Source organism: Adiantum capillus-veneris, chromosome 15 (assembly GCF_014529385.1).
Source record: "Adiantum capillus-veneris isolate H3 chromosome 15, ASM1452938v2, whole genome shotgun sequence".
Classification (NCBI taxonomy): Eukaryota; Viridiplantae; Streptophyta; class Polypodiopsida; order Polypodiales; family Pteridaceae; genus Adiantum; species Adiantum capillus-veneris.
In genome coordinates this window covers 26,950,821-26,971,263 of record NC_140945.1, presented here as the reverse complement: position 1 = coordinate 26,971,263, position 20,443 = coordinate 26,950,821, and the positions used below count along the sequence as shown (strand labels likewise).

Here is a 20,443-nt window from a genome sequence, read left to right as displayed (position 1 = left end):
TTGGAGAGCACATGCCAAATGTTAAACATGGCTTGCAAACAAGTTAGGGTAAAGCTTGATGACAAAGAATGAAAACGAAACCACTGTAAAATTGCTTGGTAAACCAACAAAACTACCCTTGCTATGAGTGCCTTGTTAGATTGTGTTCTTAAACAAAATCTCGAAACATGGAAAAATTAAATGGAAACATCTTGAACGCAGAAGCGTAGGCTAATAGTATAGAAATCGATCGGTCGCATGATAATGGAAAGTCACACGCCCTCTTCCTATATATAGAGGCGCATGCACTCCATGTATGTTCTTGCCTTTCCATTAGTCTTCTCCTTTTCTCCTCCTTAAAGAGTTACCTTGAAGTATGTATACGTTTGTATGTTTTTGTAGCATTACATCATATACACTCAAGGGATGTTCTACACTAAAATTGACAACTAAATAAGAGGAGTTACATTGAGTTAACAATTGTTTTAATATTTTCATTACACGGGACAATTTTGGCCTTTTTAGACTGCATCTTCTTTGCCAAAAAAAAAAACAGGACGACCAATCTACTTTTATCCTTTCTGCATACACTCTTCTCATGAAGAGCTTAGCCGACAACAAAATCTTTTCTTTTCATTCTCTACATTCTGTAAACTTCCTTGTTGAAAGAAATCACCCTAACTGACAAAAAGAAAAAACCAGGATTCTTAACTGCTAGAAGGAAAATTTGAAGAGAAAGCAAAAGCTCAGTCCCAATGCCGAAGCATTGAAGGTTCAGTATCACAGGCACTACATGACTTGGCTTTACAAAAATGCATCTCGTGTGCACCCGACCTGCTCGAAGCACATTTATGTGTGTTATTTCCAATCAACACAGTACTAATTAGTATGAGAAAGAAACAATACAAACTAATTAGTACTAATTAGATTTTTGTAAAGGTATGGAAGTTTGTCCTAAAGTCATGCCTCCAGGATCCTCAAAAATCTTCTGATCAAAACAAGAAAGTAGGAAGAACTCTTAATGATACCCAATCCACTTCAGTCATAAAACAAACATCATCACTACTATTTTAGCTTTAATCATGACCGCAGTCGACTTTTTGAAGGTCTCAAGCTTCCTGATGAACGGGACGAGAAGATAGGTCGATTGAACTGATTAGTATGCCTCACTTTTTATGAAATCATCACAACGTTCAGTTGGATGGAGGGCGAGAACAAGTGGAGGCTATATTGCTAATGAGCACTATCTACAGCACTCATCGCACACACAAGGCCACGGGAGGACAACTTACACCAACCACATCTCACAATCATTTAAACACAATGTTGTGCACTGCTACAAATAAGCTTCACGCATTTTCTTCACCCTGCTCTTGGTGAAGGCATCTCGCCTGTAGGGTTTGTCTTTCTCCTTCTCTTTTATGAAAGAGAGTAGCAAAAGAAATCCCCAGAGAGCAAAACCACCTGCCCAGCCTCCACCACCTCCGCCTCCGCCTCCGCCGCCATCATCACCGCGCCCAGGTCCACCTCCAGGTCCACTGTCATCCAGCTTTGGAAGATTCTCCTTTTGCCGTGCTGCATCCAATACAACATCATTTAAGTTTCTTGGCCAGCTTCGAACAAGAGAATGCCGCAATCAACCTAACATTTACCAAGCATACCTTGGGTAGGACTTTTCGTTGAGACTGGATTCTGGATAGTCTGCTGCTCCGCGGAGCATCTAGCTGCCTGCAAGAAGATGGCAATTATGTTGTATAGACAGCTGAAGGCTGAGAATTAAAAACATGACATTTAGTAGCAAGAACTGTGTTTTTAATGGTCTGCTACAAGACAATGCCAATATCACACACACAACTCACTTTGCACAACTTGGTAGGGCCACCACATGGCAACCAAAGAATGGACATCTCACATGGCAGTGGGCATGCAATCGGCGGCTCACCTTAAAGAGGTGCACATAGGGGACACTTTGTAGAGAAGATTTGAGGAGGGGTCCAAGATCTCCCTATACACCTACTTGGAGAAGAGGGTCTCTCCCACATCCTGTAGCCGGCAAGCCATTGGCGAGGGAATGAATCCACAGCAAACCCACAATTGAACTCAAAAAACGCTTAACAGCTTCAACTTTTAGAGTGACACAGAGTGGCAAGGGCCCATTAAAAGGGCCATACAATAAACCAGTAAAGCAAGGCGTAAAAATCGTGTGGGCAGGTAAATTCCGTCGTGAATCAGGCTGCCAACGGCATTGCAGCTGGGGCTTGTAACCTTTTTTAAGCAGAGCCAAGGCCCCCTTCTCCAACAAATTAGCTTGGGAGCACTGAAGAGAGAGGACCCTCGGCCATTGTAGTCGTTGCATCTGGAACTCCACTGCTTCGTGGCAACTCTCTCTCTCTCTCTCTCTCTCTCTCTCTCTCTCTCTCTAGTATCCAAGATCTCACAGTTGGGCCAAGACCAGTCGGGGTGGCAGTGGATCATGCTCTGGTGTCGATGACCATCTCCTTCCAGTTTAGTGTAGCACACAGGCCACGGGTAGCAGCCCCTACTCGCTACACCTTCACACGGGAGACGGATTCTGTATACATAGACGGGATCTACAGACGCCTATGCACTGAGGACCCGGGGCGACCTCTGGAGGAGCTAACTACTATACTGACACAGACATTACATGATGCAGCAGCAGAGGCATACCCACACACCCAGCCTGAGCAAAGCCGCCGATCAGGGAGCATGCCTCAGAACAGCTGGTACGATGAGGAGTGCCGCCAGACTAGAGCCAGACTTCAGAGGGAGGTGCTTTTGGGGGACGTCACTCACAGACAGTCACAGATTGACTTCCGACGCCTCGTGCGGCGGAAGAAGAGGGCTTTTTTGGCTCGACTCGAGCAGGATCTATACCAGCTATTCTTCAGTCAGGACTCGCGTGAGGCGTGGCGGCTCTTTCATGAGCAGTCCCCCTCCCCTGCTATTTCCTCCACAGAGACCTGGGGTCAGTACGCATCATCTTTGTACACAGTACCTAGACAGCCGCCCCTTCCCAACCCCCCCCCGATCCATGCCCACACACATGTGCTTTTTTCACCGCTGAGATGGTGAAGAAAGCTATTGACAGGATGAGGACTGGGAGAGCATATGATCATGATGGCTTAGTCGCTGAGCATTTCATGCATGCCAAAGACCTACTAGCAGAGCTTCTAACAATTATGTTTAACCGTGCCATGTGTGAGGGCCTACCGGACACTTGGAGCCTATCTACGATCATACCTATCTTCAAGTCAGGAGACCACATGGAGCTTGGGAATTATCGCACTATCATGATTGGACACACACTAGCACGGTTGTATGCATCCATTCTTGAGCAACAGCTGAGTAGATGGGCAGAGAGGGAAGGAATGCGTGCAGCTGGGCACGCAGGGTTCAGGAGAGGCTTCTCTACTCTTGACCATATCTTGACACTCAGGGCCATCATCGAGGAGGGCAGATCTCATGGGAGACGGATCTATTGTAGCTTTGTGGACTTCCGCAAAGCTTTTGACACAGTACCCAGAGCTAGATTGATGCGCAGATTACAAGAAATGGGAGTACCCACAGAGCTCATTTGGGGGATCATGGCATTGTACAGATCAGTAGTAGGGCATGTACGCACCCCTGAGGAACTTTCTACACCGGTTAACTCCACTATTGGGGTGAAAAAGGGCTGCCCGCTCTCTCCTACTCTTTTCGGTATCTATGTGGATGAGGTTTCTGACTACATTGAGAGCGATGGTGATAGAGGTGCACAGTTGGCAGGGACATGGATTCCACTTTTGTTATATGCTGATGATATAGTGTTGATCTCCGAATCTCCAGAGGGAATGCAACGTCAATTGGATGCTTTGCATAGGTTTGCCCACGAAAGTGGTTTGTCTGTCAACCTTGGTAAAACCAAGGTTATGGTGTTTAATACCACCCCACAGTGGATCAGGAGGTCAGCACCTACATTCACATACGGCCAGGAGACTGTGGAGTACACAGATGCTTACACTTACCTTGGAGTGGTTTTTAGCGGACCTGCATTCTCACTCAGAAGAGCAGCAGAGACTAGACTGACTAGAGCCCACGCAACATTGGGTAGATTAGAGAAGATGTGTTCGCAGGTTCAGTTTCAGGAGCCCCGGACGAAGCTCTGGCTCTTTGACACTTTGGTGGCTTCAGCATTGCTCTATGGAGCTGAGATATGGGGACCTTCATTGGATCACCACGGGAGGCCGGGTCGCACAGATGGATGGGGGAACATGGAGAAACCTCTCGTCTCTATGATCTCGCGGCTCATTAGAGCCAAGGCATCAGTACCACGGGCCATTATTCGAGCAGAGCTAGCGGCCCCCCCACTAGTGGTGGAGGGGCTCACCAGATCAGTCTCCTTCATAAACCGCACATGGGAACTTCCTAGAGACAGATATGCTCGCATAGCACTTGAGTCCTCTCGACAGTTAGCCATGCAAGGAGATACAACATGCTGGTATGGGGAGATGGCATCATGGTTTCAGGCGCATGGGTTCAGCATAGACAGGCTGCCACCATTCCAGTACTCATTGGATGCACCATCTCTCACTCTTACACAGTCAGAGATCACCAAGCTCATCCGCCAAGACCTGACCCAGCTAGACACCAGGAGACATGGATACAGCCAGCACAGGAATTGGGCACAAAGATGGCTTTCTACAGAGACCACCTTCTCCAGCTTACGGAGGATGGTTTTGTGACGAGACCCAGATATATGGACACCCACTTGTCTCATGGGATACGATGTGCTATTGGCCAGTTACGCACATCTTCTCACCAGCTACGGATTGAGACTGGGAGATACAGCGGAGTACCAGCAGAGGCCAGGACATGCCCCTTGTGTGACGTGGAGCCTGAGACAGAGCTGCATTATACATGCCGCTGCCCCGTCTACTACGAGATACGAGGCCGCTTCCATTGCTTGTTCAGAGAGGGTTTTGGACCACTCTCAAGAGTCATGGGATAGGAGGATCAGAGATGCCTGGGTTTGTTCTTGCTCGAGCTGCGCAGACATAGAGATAGCCTGATGAATGGCGAGGCTAGCCAGTCTCAAAGACGGATCACAGACTTCTTCAGAGCAGACACGGGACAGCCGCAAGAGCCACTCCCACAGCAGAGCTCCCCCTCGTCTCACACCAGAGGCACACTGATCGACCGAGCAACTGAACTGGGGAAATCCAGGCGCCCACGACTGCGGAGGACTACACAGCATCGACGGAGGCTACGTCAGAAGATTCGGAGCACGCTGGCCAGGCATGCACGACGCCCAGTCAAAATACTAACCATGGAGGAGATTGATGAGATCCGCCAACGACCGATGCTAGATCTTCTGTGATTCAGCTATCCCAGCAAGCCGCCCATTTTTGCTTAGTTCACATCCACCAGTCTAGGATCCCATAGTATATATCTAGGCTACGTCAGAAGATTCGGAGCACGCTGGCCAGGCATGCACGACGCCCAGTCAGAATACTAACCATGGAGGAGATTGATGAGATCCGCCAATGACCGATGCTAGATCTCCTATGATTCAGCTATCCCAGCAAGCCGCCCATTTTTGCTTAGTTCACATCGACCAGTCTAGGATCCCATAGTATATATCTAGGCTACGTCAGAAGATTCGGAGCACGCTGGCCACACATGCACGACGCCTAGTCAGAATACTAACCATGGAGGAGATTGATGAGATCCGCCAACGACCGATTCTAGATCTCCTGTGATTCAGCTATCCCAGCAAGCCGCCCATTTTTGCTTTAGTTCACATCGACCAGTCTAGGATCCCATAGTATATATCTTTGTTTTGTACTGTTGTTATTTTGTTACTCTGACTTTGTATCAGATCCACCACCTTGTAACTTTCTGGTCTCATAGGTCACTATGGCCTTTTGAAGACGTTAATATAACATTTCATTTCATCTCTCTCTCTCTGTTTTTTTTTTGGGAAAAATCAGGGCTATATATTACTAAGTACAATATAATCCCCAGCGGATGCCAAAATAGCCTATCACGTGGGGTGTACAATCTGAATGTAAGGGTGAGAGCCACTATAGTGACAACTCGACTAGAACAATCTCATGGTGGTCTGTGTGATGAGTGGAGGAGAAACCACTGAGGGGGGGCATAATGCCATGTAATCTGGCCACCTGTAAGTGTGAAGAAGAGTGGTGATCGGGCCCAACGCCGAAGGAAGGCAAATCGACGAGCCTCGGCTGCTCTAGATGTACCTGAGGAAGAATCCCACTGCCAAATGAGGGTGTGAATGATGTCCAGCCAAATGGCCGTGAGGGTATCCTGAAGGAGCTGTGGTGCTGCACTGAGAATGTGAAGACAACGAGCTCTCCAAATATTCCGTAGTGTAATGCTAGTGATGACTGAAAAAACTTCATCACGGGTCTGAGGATCTCCCTGCCAAGCGATCTGTGGTAACATAGCCAAAGTCCCTCACTGATAACCAGTCGAGGTAAGCAGAAGAGCTAGATCTGTGTCTAAGCCCTCGTAGAAAAGATGCGGCCCGGGCATCGTCATCAACCATGAGACAGATCCCCAAGTGAGAAATCCATGCTGAACACCGGCTTTGCTAAGTAAAAAGAAAACTGCTAGCCACACTATATGGGAAGAGGAGCATGACCAAAGACAGTGTGCAGGGGACTCAGGTAGTTGCAGAGGACATCGAGTACATAACGGATCGTGACCCATAGTAGCTAGCCAAGTCCCAACTGGAAGTCCTGCATGTGCAATCATCCACATGAAAAAAGAAATACGACGAGCCGCATGTAAATCCCAGATGGCTGACCAAAACTGTTGTATATAGGCATGGGAGAGACCTGAATGTAACCAGAAACGCATACGAGTGGGCTGCTCTGGGTGCTGTCTCATGAAACAGCATGGTGTCTAAACGAACTAATAAGAGAGTGCTCTGAGCAAAGAGACCTTCCCAGCCACTATGTGGAGGCATCTGAACCGTGCCTCGCATGACTGCGTCCCACTGTGACGGAACGGCGGAGTCAATCTCAAGCAGTCTGTCTGTCACCCCGCGACCAATGTCATAATGTTTTGCCACAAAATCTGCATCCACCATACGTGTCTCATGAAACAACCACATAGAGGCAGCAGGGCCAGTGTCCCAAGCAGCCCAATCAATGTGAGTCCTCTCTCCAAGCTGACGGGGTGGATTAATAGAAGAATCAAGAACTGCATCATTCCAAATGAGAGGTTGACGCTCAATCTCCTCACGACATGAGGGAGGTGAGCGTATGATAGCCCTTCGCATGGAGACCCAAATCTGAAGGAGTGATCGGATGAAGGGTGAGAGAGTGCTGGTGAACAAGGGTGCATCCGTAAAGAGAAAACGATACCCTGTATGCCAAGTATGACCATCTCTAGTGCCGAGGCGTGGAGTTGTTGTGCAAAGAGCGGCCTGAAGAAGCATCTTCCAAGGTTCTTGGCCGGGAAAAAGACCCCGAACAATAAGCTTGGTAAGAAGGGCGCGGCTCCGTAATTCTGGATCAATAATGCCAAGGCCTCCCTCTGACCTAGGACGAATAATGGTGGACCAGCGAACTCAAGCACGAGTATCAATAGTCCCATCTGTGCCACTCCATAAAAAGTTCCGCACTAGTCTGCGGAGCTGAGCTATCACTCCAGAATGTAGCATCCAACAAGAGGCCGTATACCATACTGTAGCCAAAATGACCTGGTTGGCGACCAAAGCACGGCCAGCCAACGACAGATGACGAGAAGACCAATGACATAGCTTCCTGCGAATAGACTGTAGTACGGGTGCAAACTGTTGTTGCGAGGAAACGTCAAATCCAACCTGAAAGCCCAGATATCTGCATGTCTCGCCCGGCTGCAGCCATGTGAAACCATCAGCTACCCCCCAAGTAGGTATGTCATCACTGCCAACCAGTAACCCATAGGATTTATGCCAGTTAATGCGTGCACCACTGGCAATGCAGAATACCTCCAAGGCCTCCCGCATGGCATCAAGAGCTACTAGCAAATAGCGCAACATCAGCATAGTGTCATCAGCAAACTCCTGATCGATAAGGTCCGGAGCTGAAGGTACTGGCATGGTCAAGCCACGAAATGCATGACTCTAAGCACGAAGAAAATCAGACATAGTCTCTCCGACAAATAGATACAGATATGCTGCTAAAGGACATCCCTGACGGACAGATCGAGAAAGCTCAAAACTGCGACTGACACGACCACCAATAGTAATAGCACTGCTGGCAGTCCTGAAGAGAGCGGAAATGCCTGTGATCCATCTCGAAGGGAAACCCATCCGGGCTAATGATCCTTCGAGAAAGTCCCACTCACCACGATCATATGCTTTCTCGAAGTCAAGGATGAAAAAAGCGAGAGGTTCAGAAGATGTTCTCGCCCACTCTACTGCCTCATAAAAAGTGAAGATATTATCCAGTATGCATCGATCCATGACAAAGCCTGTTTGAGAAGTATGAATAATATCTGGTAAGAACAGTCGCAAGCGATGGCTGATCAGTAACGCTAGTATCTTATAGACCGAAGGGAGTAGGGTAATAGGTCTCCACTGGCGGAGCTGAGTGGTGTCACCCCCTTTCAGAATAAGAGATATGAGACCTGAGCAAAGATCCGGATGCATATATCCTCTCTCTCTCTCTCTCTCTCTCTCTCTCTCTCTCTCTCTCTCTCTCTCTCTCTCTCTCTCTCTCTCTCTCTCTCTCTCTCTCTCTCTCTCTCTCTCTCTCTCTCTCTCTCTCTCTCTCTCTCTCTCTCGGGGTGTGTGGGTGTGTGTGTGTTAATAAGAAGAGGATAACCTTTCTATCACCTCAGTGTGGTAGATTGGTTATGCCATTTCCCTCTTGAATAAGAGGTCTTCAGTTCCACTCTCGCCGGTTAGATCTTTGAGGTCTCTTGGGAATCGGGATAGCTTCCTACGACGTTAAAAACTCTCTCTCTCTCTCTCTCTCTCTCTCTCTCTCTCTCTCTCTCTCTCTCTCTCTCTCTCTCTCTCTCTCTCTCTCTCTCTCTCTCTCTCTCTCTCTCTCTCTCTCTCTCTCTCTCTCTCTCTCTCTCTCTCTCTCTCTCTCTCTCTCTCTCTCTCTCTCTCTCTCCAAGTTCAGTTGTTACAGTCTCTGTTCGTGTGTTGGTATTGATTTCTCGCTTGGGTGTCCAACCCTGTTACAGTGGTATCAGAGCTCTTCTCCTACAAGGATCCGATCCGTTTTCTGCATGACAAATGGATTCTAGCAGTGAATCCATAGCGAGGACAATGTTCCACCGACTATCTGTCTCTGGGAAGATGAAGAGCACTCCAAATCCAAGTGAGGGAACGCAGAGAACCAACGAAGATTCCAACAGGAACAAAACTCCTAATGAGGGATGGGAGAGAATAACGACGAGTTCCCCGCAAAAGATCTTGAAAAAAGGGAGTAGAAGTATCAACTTCAGGTTGACACGTGTGCAAAATGAATGATCAAGTATTCCAGAGTCCAAGGACCCTAACTACGTTAAGTGTTTGAAGAATCCTCAGCATGATGAGGTCCACTCTCGACGGCAAAAGGCCATCCATTCACCTACCAAGTCGGCCATGAAGACTACAGCAAAGCCGAGTGCAGAAAAGCGGAAACTGTACTCGCAAGAAGAGTTTGACGAAGCTCTTGAGTAAAAGATCAGTCAAATGATGACAGCCAAGAGGCACTTTCGGAAGAAAAACAATTCATAAGATTTTCTCGGTTATTTGGGCCGAAAATTGACTTTCGAGGCGGCTAGTGGATCCAAGAAGCGTGTTCGCTTCAAAGATGACCCAGATCTTCTGTGTCCCGACAGTTCCTCTTCATGTTCACTTCGGCATGGTTGACCGAGAAGTATGAACAGGACGTAATTACGGCTTGGAACCATCTGAGGATGCAGAAAGACATTACCTTGGCTACCTATTGACAATTGCTTCTTTCCGGAAAGCCCCTTTTCTGGAGCAGATGGAGTTGTTTTATTGCAGAATACCTAAAGAGACCCGACGAAACGGACGCTCGACAACGATCCAACTGTGTAGCAGGTGCTCTTTAGGCAACAGGTAGAGAGGAGAGGTTGGCGCAAAGGAGGAGCAAGATAGAGAGAGAAGCAGGCACGATAGTGGCTGGCTCATTTTTCAATGTGCCCGACAGCTTCTTGTTATTATAACTTGTGTGTTAACATGATGCCCGGCCGATATAATTTTCCAAAGAATGTCAAATAGTGGCCTATACACTAGCCTAGACTAAGGGATATGGTACAAGGGGAACCAACACGCCTTTACCCCCAACAACCTCCCAATGTAAGTGATTCATCCTTATCTGTGAGCAGAATACAATCAAGAGAAAGCTCATAACTATGTGGAGACCTTCTTACTCGTTTAGGCAACAGGTAGAGAGGAGAGGTTGGCGCAAAGGAGGAGCAAGATAGAGAGAGAAGCAGGCACGATAGTGGCTGGCTCATTTTTCAATGTGCCCGACAGCTTCTTGTTATTATAACTTGTGTGTTAACATGATGCCCGGCCGATATAATTTTCCAAAGAATGTCAAATAGTGGCCTATACACTAGCCTAGACTAAGGGATATGGTACAAGGGGAACCAACACGCCTTTACCCCCAACAACCTCCCAATGTAAGTGATTCATCCTTATCTGTGAGCAGAATACAATCAAGAGAAAGCTCATAACTATGTGGAGGCCTTCTTACTCGTGTAGAACTTCTCACCCAATGATCTTTATTCCCATGCAATGGATCTATATCTGCTAGAACGTCAACCAGCTCATCATCCGTGTCATGGTCAGCTTGTACAACCAGCTTTCTAGCATTTTCAGTCAATTATTGGCCCACATTTTGACCTTCTATTAGTTGTATATCATCTTCTAGCTGCATGAAAACAGGCTGACCATCCAAATTGTCATCAAAAGGCACATAATGAGGGGCTGTAGCATCATTTGCAAGTGGCTGGTAATACTTAAAAGTGACCTTTTTGTCGTGATGACATGATGTGTAACAAACTACTGACATGTCAAAGCCTAAAGAATGGAGCCTGTTAAGTATGGAGCCTTGATTTACTCTTGTAATTTTCTGTGGTAAAAGCGCACATTTGTAAGGCCCCCATTATGAGGAGAAGCCATCGTGCGTGAAGGAAAATCACTCACCGGAAACCAAAATTTTCACGGACAAGAATCAGGGGCAACTATAGAAGCCTCCGCCCCCCGCGATTTTTTTCGCCGGAATATTATGGCCGGACGGCGGCCGGAAAGTGGTCGGAAAACAACCGGTCGGTTGGCCGGTGGCCGGTAGTCAATGGCCGATGGCCGATGGTCGGAAGTCAATGGCCGGTGGCCGAATTCAAAAGCGGACTTGTCTTCTCAAGGGCGGCCACACATGGGCGGATTGGAGGGTCCGATTTGGACTTATTCGCACAAGGGCGGCTACACATGGCTGTCTCTCATAAGAGAGGGCAGCCCTTTTGGCCTATAAAAGGAGGCCATTTCTACACACATTTCATAGTGTGAAGTTGATGCAACAAGGTGAGTGTGAGGTGGTGAGAGTGAAGCAAGGCGGGAGCTCCATTAAAGGTATAATCCCTTTGTAAACTACTTCTTGTTTTGAAGTACTAAAGCCATTGAGTGGCTGCTTTCCCGTGGACGTAGCCCACATTGGGTGAACCACGTATATCGTGTGTACTCTCTCTCTCTCTCTCTCTACTCAATCTCGTGTATGTAAATCTGTCTCTCTCCATTAAGTAATCTACTCAATTATCTATTTAGCTACGTCTTATTTCCTAACAACTGGTATCAGAGCAAGGTTTGCTTGTAGCTAAATTATCTCAAGGAAAGATTTCCTTGAATTGAGTGGAAGTTATGGCGGAGGAAGGGAAGCTCAAGATTGAGAAGTTCAACGGCAAAAACTACCAACATTGGAAGATGCAGATTGAAGACTATCTCTACCAGAAGGACCTCTATTTGCCACTAGGCGGTCTTGCGAAGAAGCCCGCAACAATGGCAGATGAAGCATGGATTGTCCTTGATCGAAAGGCACTGGGAACAATCCAGTTAAGCTTGGCGTCAACGGTGGCCTTCAATGTTTCGGAGATGAAGACCACGGAGGACTTGATGAAGTCACTTGACGACTTCTACGAGAAACCATCGGCATCCAATAAGGTATTTCTTATGAAGCGCTTGTTCAATCTAAAGCATGGATTGTCCTTGATCGAAAGGCACTGGGAACAATCCAGTTAAGCTTGGCGTCAACGGTGGCCTTCAATGTTTCGGAGATGAAGACCACGGAGGACTTGATGAAGTCACTTGACGACTTCTACGAGAAACCATCGGCATCCAATAAGGTATTTCTTATGAAGCGCTTGTTCAATCTAAAGATGGCAGAGAATGGTTCAGTTGCAGAACACCTAAATGACTTTAACACAAACATAAGTCAACTTCGATTAGTGAAAATCAATTTCGATGACGAAGTGCGAGCTCTCCTTATACTATCATCTCTACCTGATAGTTGGGACAGCCTTGTGATGGCTGTAAGTAATTCTATCTCTGGCACAAATACTCTTAAGTTTGATGATGTTGTGGGTGTTCTCCTTGTGGGGGAGCAGGAGAGAGAGCCCACTTGCTGTCCTATGCAATGAGAGTGAAGGAGAAGGGGAGAGTGGCGCAGAAGAAGCTTGCGCAGAGAAGAACGTGAGAGAGAGAGAAATCGTAGAAGATTGGGAAAAGTCACGCTATTTTTTTTTTGGGCTTCACCTTTGAGTATATGAGTAAGTGACTAGGGGGCCATTCACACTTGGGCCCCCTCACTTATAAGTCTATTAACTTATAAGTTAATAAGTACAAGGCACTTAGGCCTTTATTCCCTAACAACCTCCCACCTAAAGGCAATGTACCTTGGGAGATCAAAGAATCAGCTAACTATGATACATCAGTTGATCATGCACTTACTCATCCAACACCCATCATCTGACGGCAATATGCAAACCGCTCTGCTGGAAGACTCTTGGTCAAAAGATCTGCAGGATTGTCATCTGTGTGCACCTTGACAAGTGTAATGCTCTTGTCATCAAGCACACTCCTGATAAAATGATACTTTACCTCTATGTGCTTTGTCTTGGCATGAATAACAGGATTCCTTGCAAGCATAATAGCACTCTGACTATCACAGTGTAGCACAGGAACCGGTGACTTAATGCCAAGCTCTTCTACCAAACGCATGAGCCACAAAGCTTCTTTGCATGCCTCAGTGGCAGCCACATACTCAGCCTCAGTGGTAGACAAAGCAACACATTTTTGCAGTTTAGAAATCCAAGAAACTGCACCTCCTGTGAATGTAAACACATATCCAGAGGTAGACTTCCTGCAATCTGGATGTCCAGCAAAATCTGCATCTGTAAAGCCATGCACAGATGTCTCACTCTTCCCAAAACAAATGCACAAGTCTTTAGTGCCTTTCAAGTATCTCAAGATACACTTCACTGCTTCCCAATGCTTTTTGCCAGGATTGCTCATGTACCTGCTTACCACTCCCACCGCAAATGCAATGTCCGGACGTGTAGCAACCATAGCATACATCAAACTGCCAACGGCTGATGCATAAGGAATCTTGGCCATTTCAGCCCGCATATCATCTGTGTTTGGGCAGTCATGTGCAGTCAGTTTTACATATGGAGGCAGCGGAGTACCAAGTGCCTTTCCCCCATCCATATGAAAACGATGTAGCACCTTATTAACATAATCTCGTTGAGATAGATACAGACGCTTGTTGAGTCTATCTCGAGAGATACGCATGCCCAAAATATGATTAGCATTACCAAGATCCTTCATGTCAAAGCGATTCTTTAAGCTTTGCTGTAATGCATCCAACTCCGTGACATTTTTACCCGCAATAAGCATGTCATCAACATACAAAATCAGCAATAGAAGAGATCCATCACTTGCCGTTTTGATATACAAACAGTGATCAGAATTACTTCTTTTGTATCCTTGAGACCTCATGAATGTATCAAACTTGTGATACCATGCACGGGAAGACTGTTTCAAACCATACAAGCTCTTCAAGAGTCTACATACTTTCTTCTCTTGCCCCTTTGACACAAAACCTTCTAGCTGCATCATATAGATCATCTCAAGCAAATCGCCATGCAAAAACGCTGTTTTGACATCCATTTGCTTTAACTCCATATCTTCAGAAGCAACCAGGCCTAAAACAAGACGTAATGTGGCAAGCTTTACAACAGGAGAAAAAATCTCATCAAAATCAACACCATGCTTTTGCTTGTACCCTTTAGCAACCAAACGTGCCTTGTACTTAGAAGAAGCATCAGATGTGACCTTGGTCTTGTAAACTCATTTACATGGTAGAGCCTTATGCCCTTTAGGTAAATCAACCAAGTCCCATGTATGGTTTTTCTCCAAAGACTGCATTTCCGAAACCATTGCTTTGAACCATTTCTTACTGTCTTCCCGTTGCATAGCCTCTTTATAGCAAGACGGCTCACCACAATCAGTAAGCATGACATAGTCCAAAGACGGTTCATATCTATCGGGGGGCCTTGTCACCCGAGTAGACCTATGCACCCAATGATCCATAACAGGTGGATTTTCAGCCTGTAAACCATCAAAAACAGCAGGCTGTTCAGCCGGTTGCATCGCAACAACGGGCGGTTTAGGAGCATCAACCTGTTCCCCTACCTGTGGTGCATCAATGGCAACTTGTTGGGGCTGATTTTCAGCAGCTAATGGCTGATTTTCAGCAGCATTTTCAGCATGTAAAGGCTGCTGAACATTGGGCCTTCTTGGCTGTCCATATGTAACATCTTCACGAAAAACAACCCGACGCACTTCCTCGACCTTTGTGGGCTGTTTGTGCATGCAATTCTCATTGAAGATGACATCATTGCTGCGTATGATTTTCCGTAATGCGGGATCCCATAATCTATACCCCATTTCACCATCCTCACCATATCCTAGGAAAATGCATTTATGAGACTTTGGTTCTAGTTTGGTGCGCAGTTCACTCCGGATGTGAACATAGGCCTCACAACCAAACACTCTTAAATGTGCATATGAGGGTGGCTTGCCAGACCACACCTCCTCAGGCACCTTTCCACCCAAAGCCTTGCTAGGTGAGCGATTAATCAAGTGAATAGCTGTTTGCACAGCTTCTGCCCAAAAACCATGAGGTAATGCAGCATGTGACAGCATACTCCGAACTTTCTCTTGGATAGTCCGGTTCAACCTCTCTGCAACTCCATTCTGAGAGGGATTAAAAGGAGCCGTGAGCTCTCTTTTAATACCTTTAGTAGCACAAAAGTCAATAAATGCTTTTGATACATACTCCCCCCCATTGTCTGAGCGCAAAGACCTAAGCTTCTTGTCACTTTGATTCTCAACAAACGCAAGAAACTTCTTGAAAGTATCCAAAACATCGCTTTTAGCAAGTATTGGATACACCCACACCTTACGTGTAGCATCATCGATAAACGAGACAAAATATTTCTTTCCCCCTAAGGACAACTGTGGCATTTCACATACATCGGAATGCACTAAGTCTAACCTGTCAGACTTCAAAGAAAGAGACCTTTTGTGCGGTGTTTGACTGTGCTTACCATAAATACAGTGCTCACAATGAGAAAAATCAGCATACCTCAAACACGGCAAATAACCACCAACGAGACAGAGTTTCCATTCCTCTTTTACTCATGTGTCCCAACCGGCCATGCCACAAAGAAACACTTGGCTGCTCGGTTACGGCGACAACATGGTCACGCACACTAGATACATGCAAAGGATACAAAGTGTCCGATTTACAACCCTTGGCTACAATCCGGGCCCCTTTACAAATTTTCCACTTGCTATCACCAAAAGTGGTGTGATAGCCTGCATCATCTAGCTGCCCTGTACTAATCAAACTCTTCTTGAGTTGTGGCACATGGCGCACTTTGTGCAAAACAAAAGTCATACCATCAGCAAAGGAAAATTGGACACTGCCAATACCTGCAATGTCACATGCATAGTTGTCTCCCAAATAAACAGTGCCCTGCACCTCACTTGAGTACTGTGTAAACCAATCCCTATGAGGTGTTACATGAAAGGAGGCACCTGAATCAAGAATCCAAGTATGCATGTCCACATCAGAACCAATAGCAAGGGTATGTGCATCCACAGAAGAGGCATTGAGTACATCAGTGCTGCTGTCACTGTCACAACTACTAGCAACATTGATTTCCTCAATCAACACAGTGCTCTTCTTGGCATTTCCCTTGTCCTTTGCATCAGTTTCAACACCCTTGTTCTTCTCTTTTTTCCACTCATAGCATTCCTGTTTATAATGCCCTTTCTTTCCACAATGATGACACACAACATCTTTCCTACGAGATTTGCTGCGTGCCCTGTCCTTACTGTCAGATTTCTCCCTCTGTTGAGACCTGCCTCTCAAGTGCAATGCATTAGAAGACCCACCTGTGGTGTTCTTCCTGTTCATCTCTTCCATCAAGAGAGAACTCTCTACATCTGCATACTTAAGTGACGTACTTGAGTTACTAAGAGCTGTCCGGAATACATCCCAACTCTCGGGCAATGTGCATAGCAGAAAAGGAGCTTTGAACTCCTCATCAATCGTGAATTTCAGCTCTGTCAATTGGCTGAAAATAGAATTGAATTCATTGAGGTGCACTGACATGTGCGTGCCCTCCTTCATGCGGAGATCCATAAGCTTCTTAAGCCAATACACTTTACTGGCAGCACTCTGCTGTGCATACAACTCGTCTAAGCGCTTCCACATGCCCCATGCTGTCTGCTCATTCTCTACATTGAAGAGTAAATTGTCAGACACCGAAAGCATGATCGTGGAGCGAGCCAACTCGTCCACTTCTTCCCATTCTTCAACCTCCATATCAACCGGTTTCACACCCTGTAACTTAATAGGTTTCGCCTGTTTCTTCTGCAACATCACATTATAACATTGCTTCTTCCATATAGCAAAGTTATGGGCACCTTCAAGCTTGCGAATGTGCAACAAATTGCCACTTTCACTGCTAGAAGCCATTCTGAGTGATTGCAAACACTGAAACCCTGTTTTGCCGACCTAAACACGCCCAAATGTGCGCAATCGGGCAAAAAACAGCTTGCTGTTACAGAAAAACAGCGAGCAAATTTCACGCGAAATCACCCCAAAACGGCGTACATTCACTGCCAAACCCTTACCAAAGGTTTCCACAAGGTGTATACATCATTTGCTTGCTGAAATTCCCTGTTTTAGGGCAAAAAACAGACCTGTAAACACCTGTTTTGCTTAATTTTCAGAACCTCGTTGGTGGAAACACCTGTAAGATTGACCTGTGAGACTTGCCCTAATGAAATTGCATCAAATTGACCCCGAAATTGGTCAATTTCAGCAGAAATAGGCTGCTGTTCGCCAATTTTTGAAACCCTAATTTTGGGGAAACTGTCACCGGAGGTCGATTCTACACGGTGAGAGGATCCCTTCGCGACAGAGTTGATCGAAAACGGTTGAATATCCTTCCCGCAGCGAGCAAGAACAGAATTCTGATCTGTGTTGCGAGAATGGCTCTCTTGGAAACCCTAAAGCTCTGATACCATGTGTGGGAGAGCAGGAGAGAGAGCCCACTTGCTGTCCTATGCAATGAGAGTGAAGGAGAAGGGGAGAGTGGCGCAGAGAAGAACGTGAGAGAGAGAAATCGTAGAAGATTGGGAAAAGTCACGCTTTTTTTTTTTTGGGCTTCACCTTTGAGTATATGAGTAAGTGACTAGGGGGCCATTCACACTTGGGCCCCCTCACTTATAAGTCTATTAACTTATAAGTTAATAAGTACAAGGCACTTAGGCCTTTATTCCCTAACACTCCTAAGCGAGGAAATGCGAAGGAGAAGCACAGGAGAATCATCAAGTGCTGCACTATCAGTGGAAACAAGAGGAAGGCCTAAGGAGAGGTTCAAAACATAGTTACCGGGGAACGCCCCCTAGCCCCCGTTCCGGCGTTCCGGGGGGCAGTTCCCTTCCCGAACGTTCCAAAACGTCCCGGAATGTCTGACGTTCCGGGTGGCCAATGCAAACCGGAACGGCCGTTCCGGAACGTTCCGAAACGCCCCCGGACCGTTCCGGAATGCCCCTGGAACGGCCAACGGCTACAAACAAATTTGGCAAAAATTGAAAAAATTGAAGTAAATGTTTGGGCTTCTTTTGAAAGTGTGCGAAGCCTCAAGGACTCATAAAATGCACCCCACTCCCCCTTTCTCTTCACAAGCTAATCCTCAAGGCTCAAGCTCTCTCCCTCTCACTCTCAAGATCTCTCCCTCTCAAGACTCACTCTCTCAAGGCTCAAGGCTTCAAGCCTTCAAGCTCTCTTCCTCTCCCTCCCACTCTCTCAAATCTCTCCCTCTCCATCTCACTCTCTCTCTCTCATCATCTAGTCATAGCAAGGTTGAATGGTCTTCAAAACGAGTTTTTTGTGAGTATTAGAGTCAAAGCACTCTAATACTCCTTGTATTTAAACACAAGGAGCTAAAAATTGCACTATTTGGGTGTTTTTTATACCTCCCGTTCCACGACGTTCCCGTTCCGGACCCCTAGCCGTTCCCCCGTTCCGCGGGGATCCCGTTGCCGTTCCCGTTCCGCGTTCCGGGTAACTATGGTTCAAAAACCAAAAGGGTCGTGATCGCTCAAGGCGGAGCAAGTCACGCACAAAGTCAGTTCTTGAATGTTGGAACTGCGGCAAGAAGGGCCACGTCAAGAAGGATTGCTGGTCCAAGAAGAAGAAGGAGACAGAGTCTCAAGACAACAAGCCAACATCGGAGGCCAATGTGGCAGGTAAAGTAGAGCAAGATGCTCTAATTCTCTCATTAGACAATGTGTCTAATTCCTGGATAATAGATTCCGGGGCTTCATTCCATGCGACACCACACAAGCAACATTTCCAAGACTACACCAAAGGTAATTTTGGGTATGTATACTCGGGAGATGATGAAGCTTGTGAGATTGTCGGCAAAGGTACAGTTTCTGTCAAAACTGCTAACGGAAATGAATGGAAGCTTAAAGATGTTAGGCATGTTCCTTCTCTTCGCAAAAATTTGATCTCTACAGGACAATTGGACGATGAAGGTCACAACATTGCATTCGGAAACAAACGGTGGAAGATCTCAAAAGGATCTTTGGTGGTTGCCAAGGGTGAAAAAGTCGGTACACTTTACTTGTGTACTGTTAGCATGCAACCTTCAGCTTGTGCAGCAACTACAGAAGTTGAGAGTGCGGTGTGGCACTACCGACTTGGGCATATGAGTGCCAAAGGAATGCAAATCCTTCAAACAAAGAAGCTTCTACCAGGTTTGAAAGAAGTGGACTTAGAGTTCTGTGAAGATTGTGTTTATGGTAAACAAAAGAGGGTAAAATTTCAAAAATCAGGAAATGAAAGAAAAAATAAAAAACTTGAGTTGGTTCATTCTGATGTTTGGGGTCCTGCAAGTACACCATCACTTGGTGGCTCATTGTACTATGTAACATTCATAGACGATGCAACTAGAAAAACATGGGTTTATGTCATGAAGAATAAATCCGATGTATTTTCCATATTTCAAAGGTGGAAAGCCTTGTGGAGAATGAAACAGGTACCAAGGTTAAATGCCTCAGATCCGACAATGGAGGCGAATATTGCAGCCAAGCTTTTGAAAGCTTTTGTGCTAGCAATGGCATTCGAAGGCAAAGGACAACCCCAAAGACACCTCAACAAAATGGGATTTTGGAAAGGATGAACAGGACAATCATGGAACGAGCACGAAGCATGCGGCTACATGCAGGCCTATCGCTTGAGCTTTGGGCAGAAGCTGTAAGTACATCTGTGTACTTAATCAATCGGTCACCCTCAACGGCATTGGATGGGGGAGTTCCAGAAGAGGCATGGACAGGTAAACCGGTGAATTATGCATTTCTCAAAGTGTTTGGGTGTGAGGCTTTCATGCACATAGATAGAATCCTAAGATCAAAGTTAGATGCAAAGTCCAAAAAGTGTTTCTTCATTGGCTATGGAGAAGGAGACTTTGGGTATCGCCTATGGAATCCTAAAGATGGTAAAATCTTAAGGAGTAGGGATGTAATTTTTAATGAACAAAATAGGTACAAAGATTACTTGGAAACAAAAGAAACAGGTGATGAGTACATGGAGCTTGAGGACGGTGAAGACTCAAGTACTGCAAACGGTGACAATGTGCAACAACGTCAACCAAATGAGGAGCCTCAACCTATTCCCCGAAGATCTACAAGAGCAAGTAGACCTCCAGAAAGGTTTGTTCCTTCCTTCAACCATCTCTTGATCTCAGATTCTGGAGAGCCGGAATCATATGAAGAAGCTATGCAACATGAATCCAAAGAAGAATGGACGAAGAGCATGCAAGTGGAGATGGACTCATGTAA

The 20,443-nt window shown here is 46.2% G+C and overlaps 1 protein-coding gene across 1 annotated transcript in view; it reads right to left on the bottom strand.

Annotated features, from left to right (window-relative positions):
- Positions 1-1,120: 1,120 nt before the first annotated feature.
- The window catches only part of LOC147440421 (uncharacterized), a 33,635-nt gene continuing 14,312 nt past the window's right edge, over positions 1,121-20,443 (bottom strand). Inside the window, exons 4-5 of the mRNA XM_086530161.1 lie at positions 1,641-1,707; positions 1,121-1,554 (exon numbers count right to left, since the gene is read on the bottom strand). Of these exons, the coding sequence (XP_086386287.1) occupies positions 1,316-1,554; positions 1,641-1,707 (306 nt within the window). The 3' untranslated portion in view covers positions 1,121-1,315. The remainder of the gene's footprint in view (positions 1,555-1,640; positions 1,708-20,443) is intronic.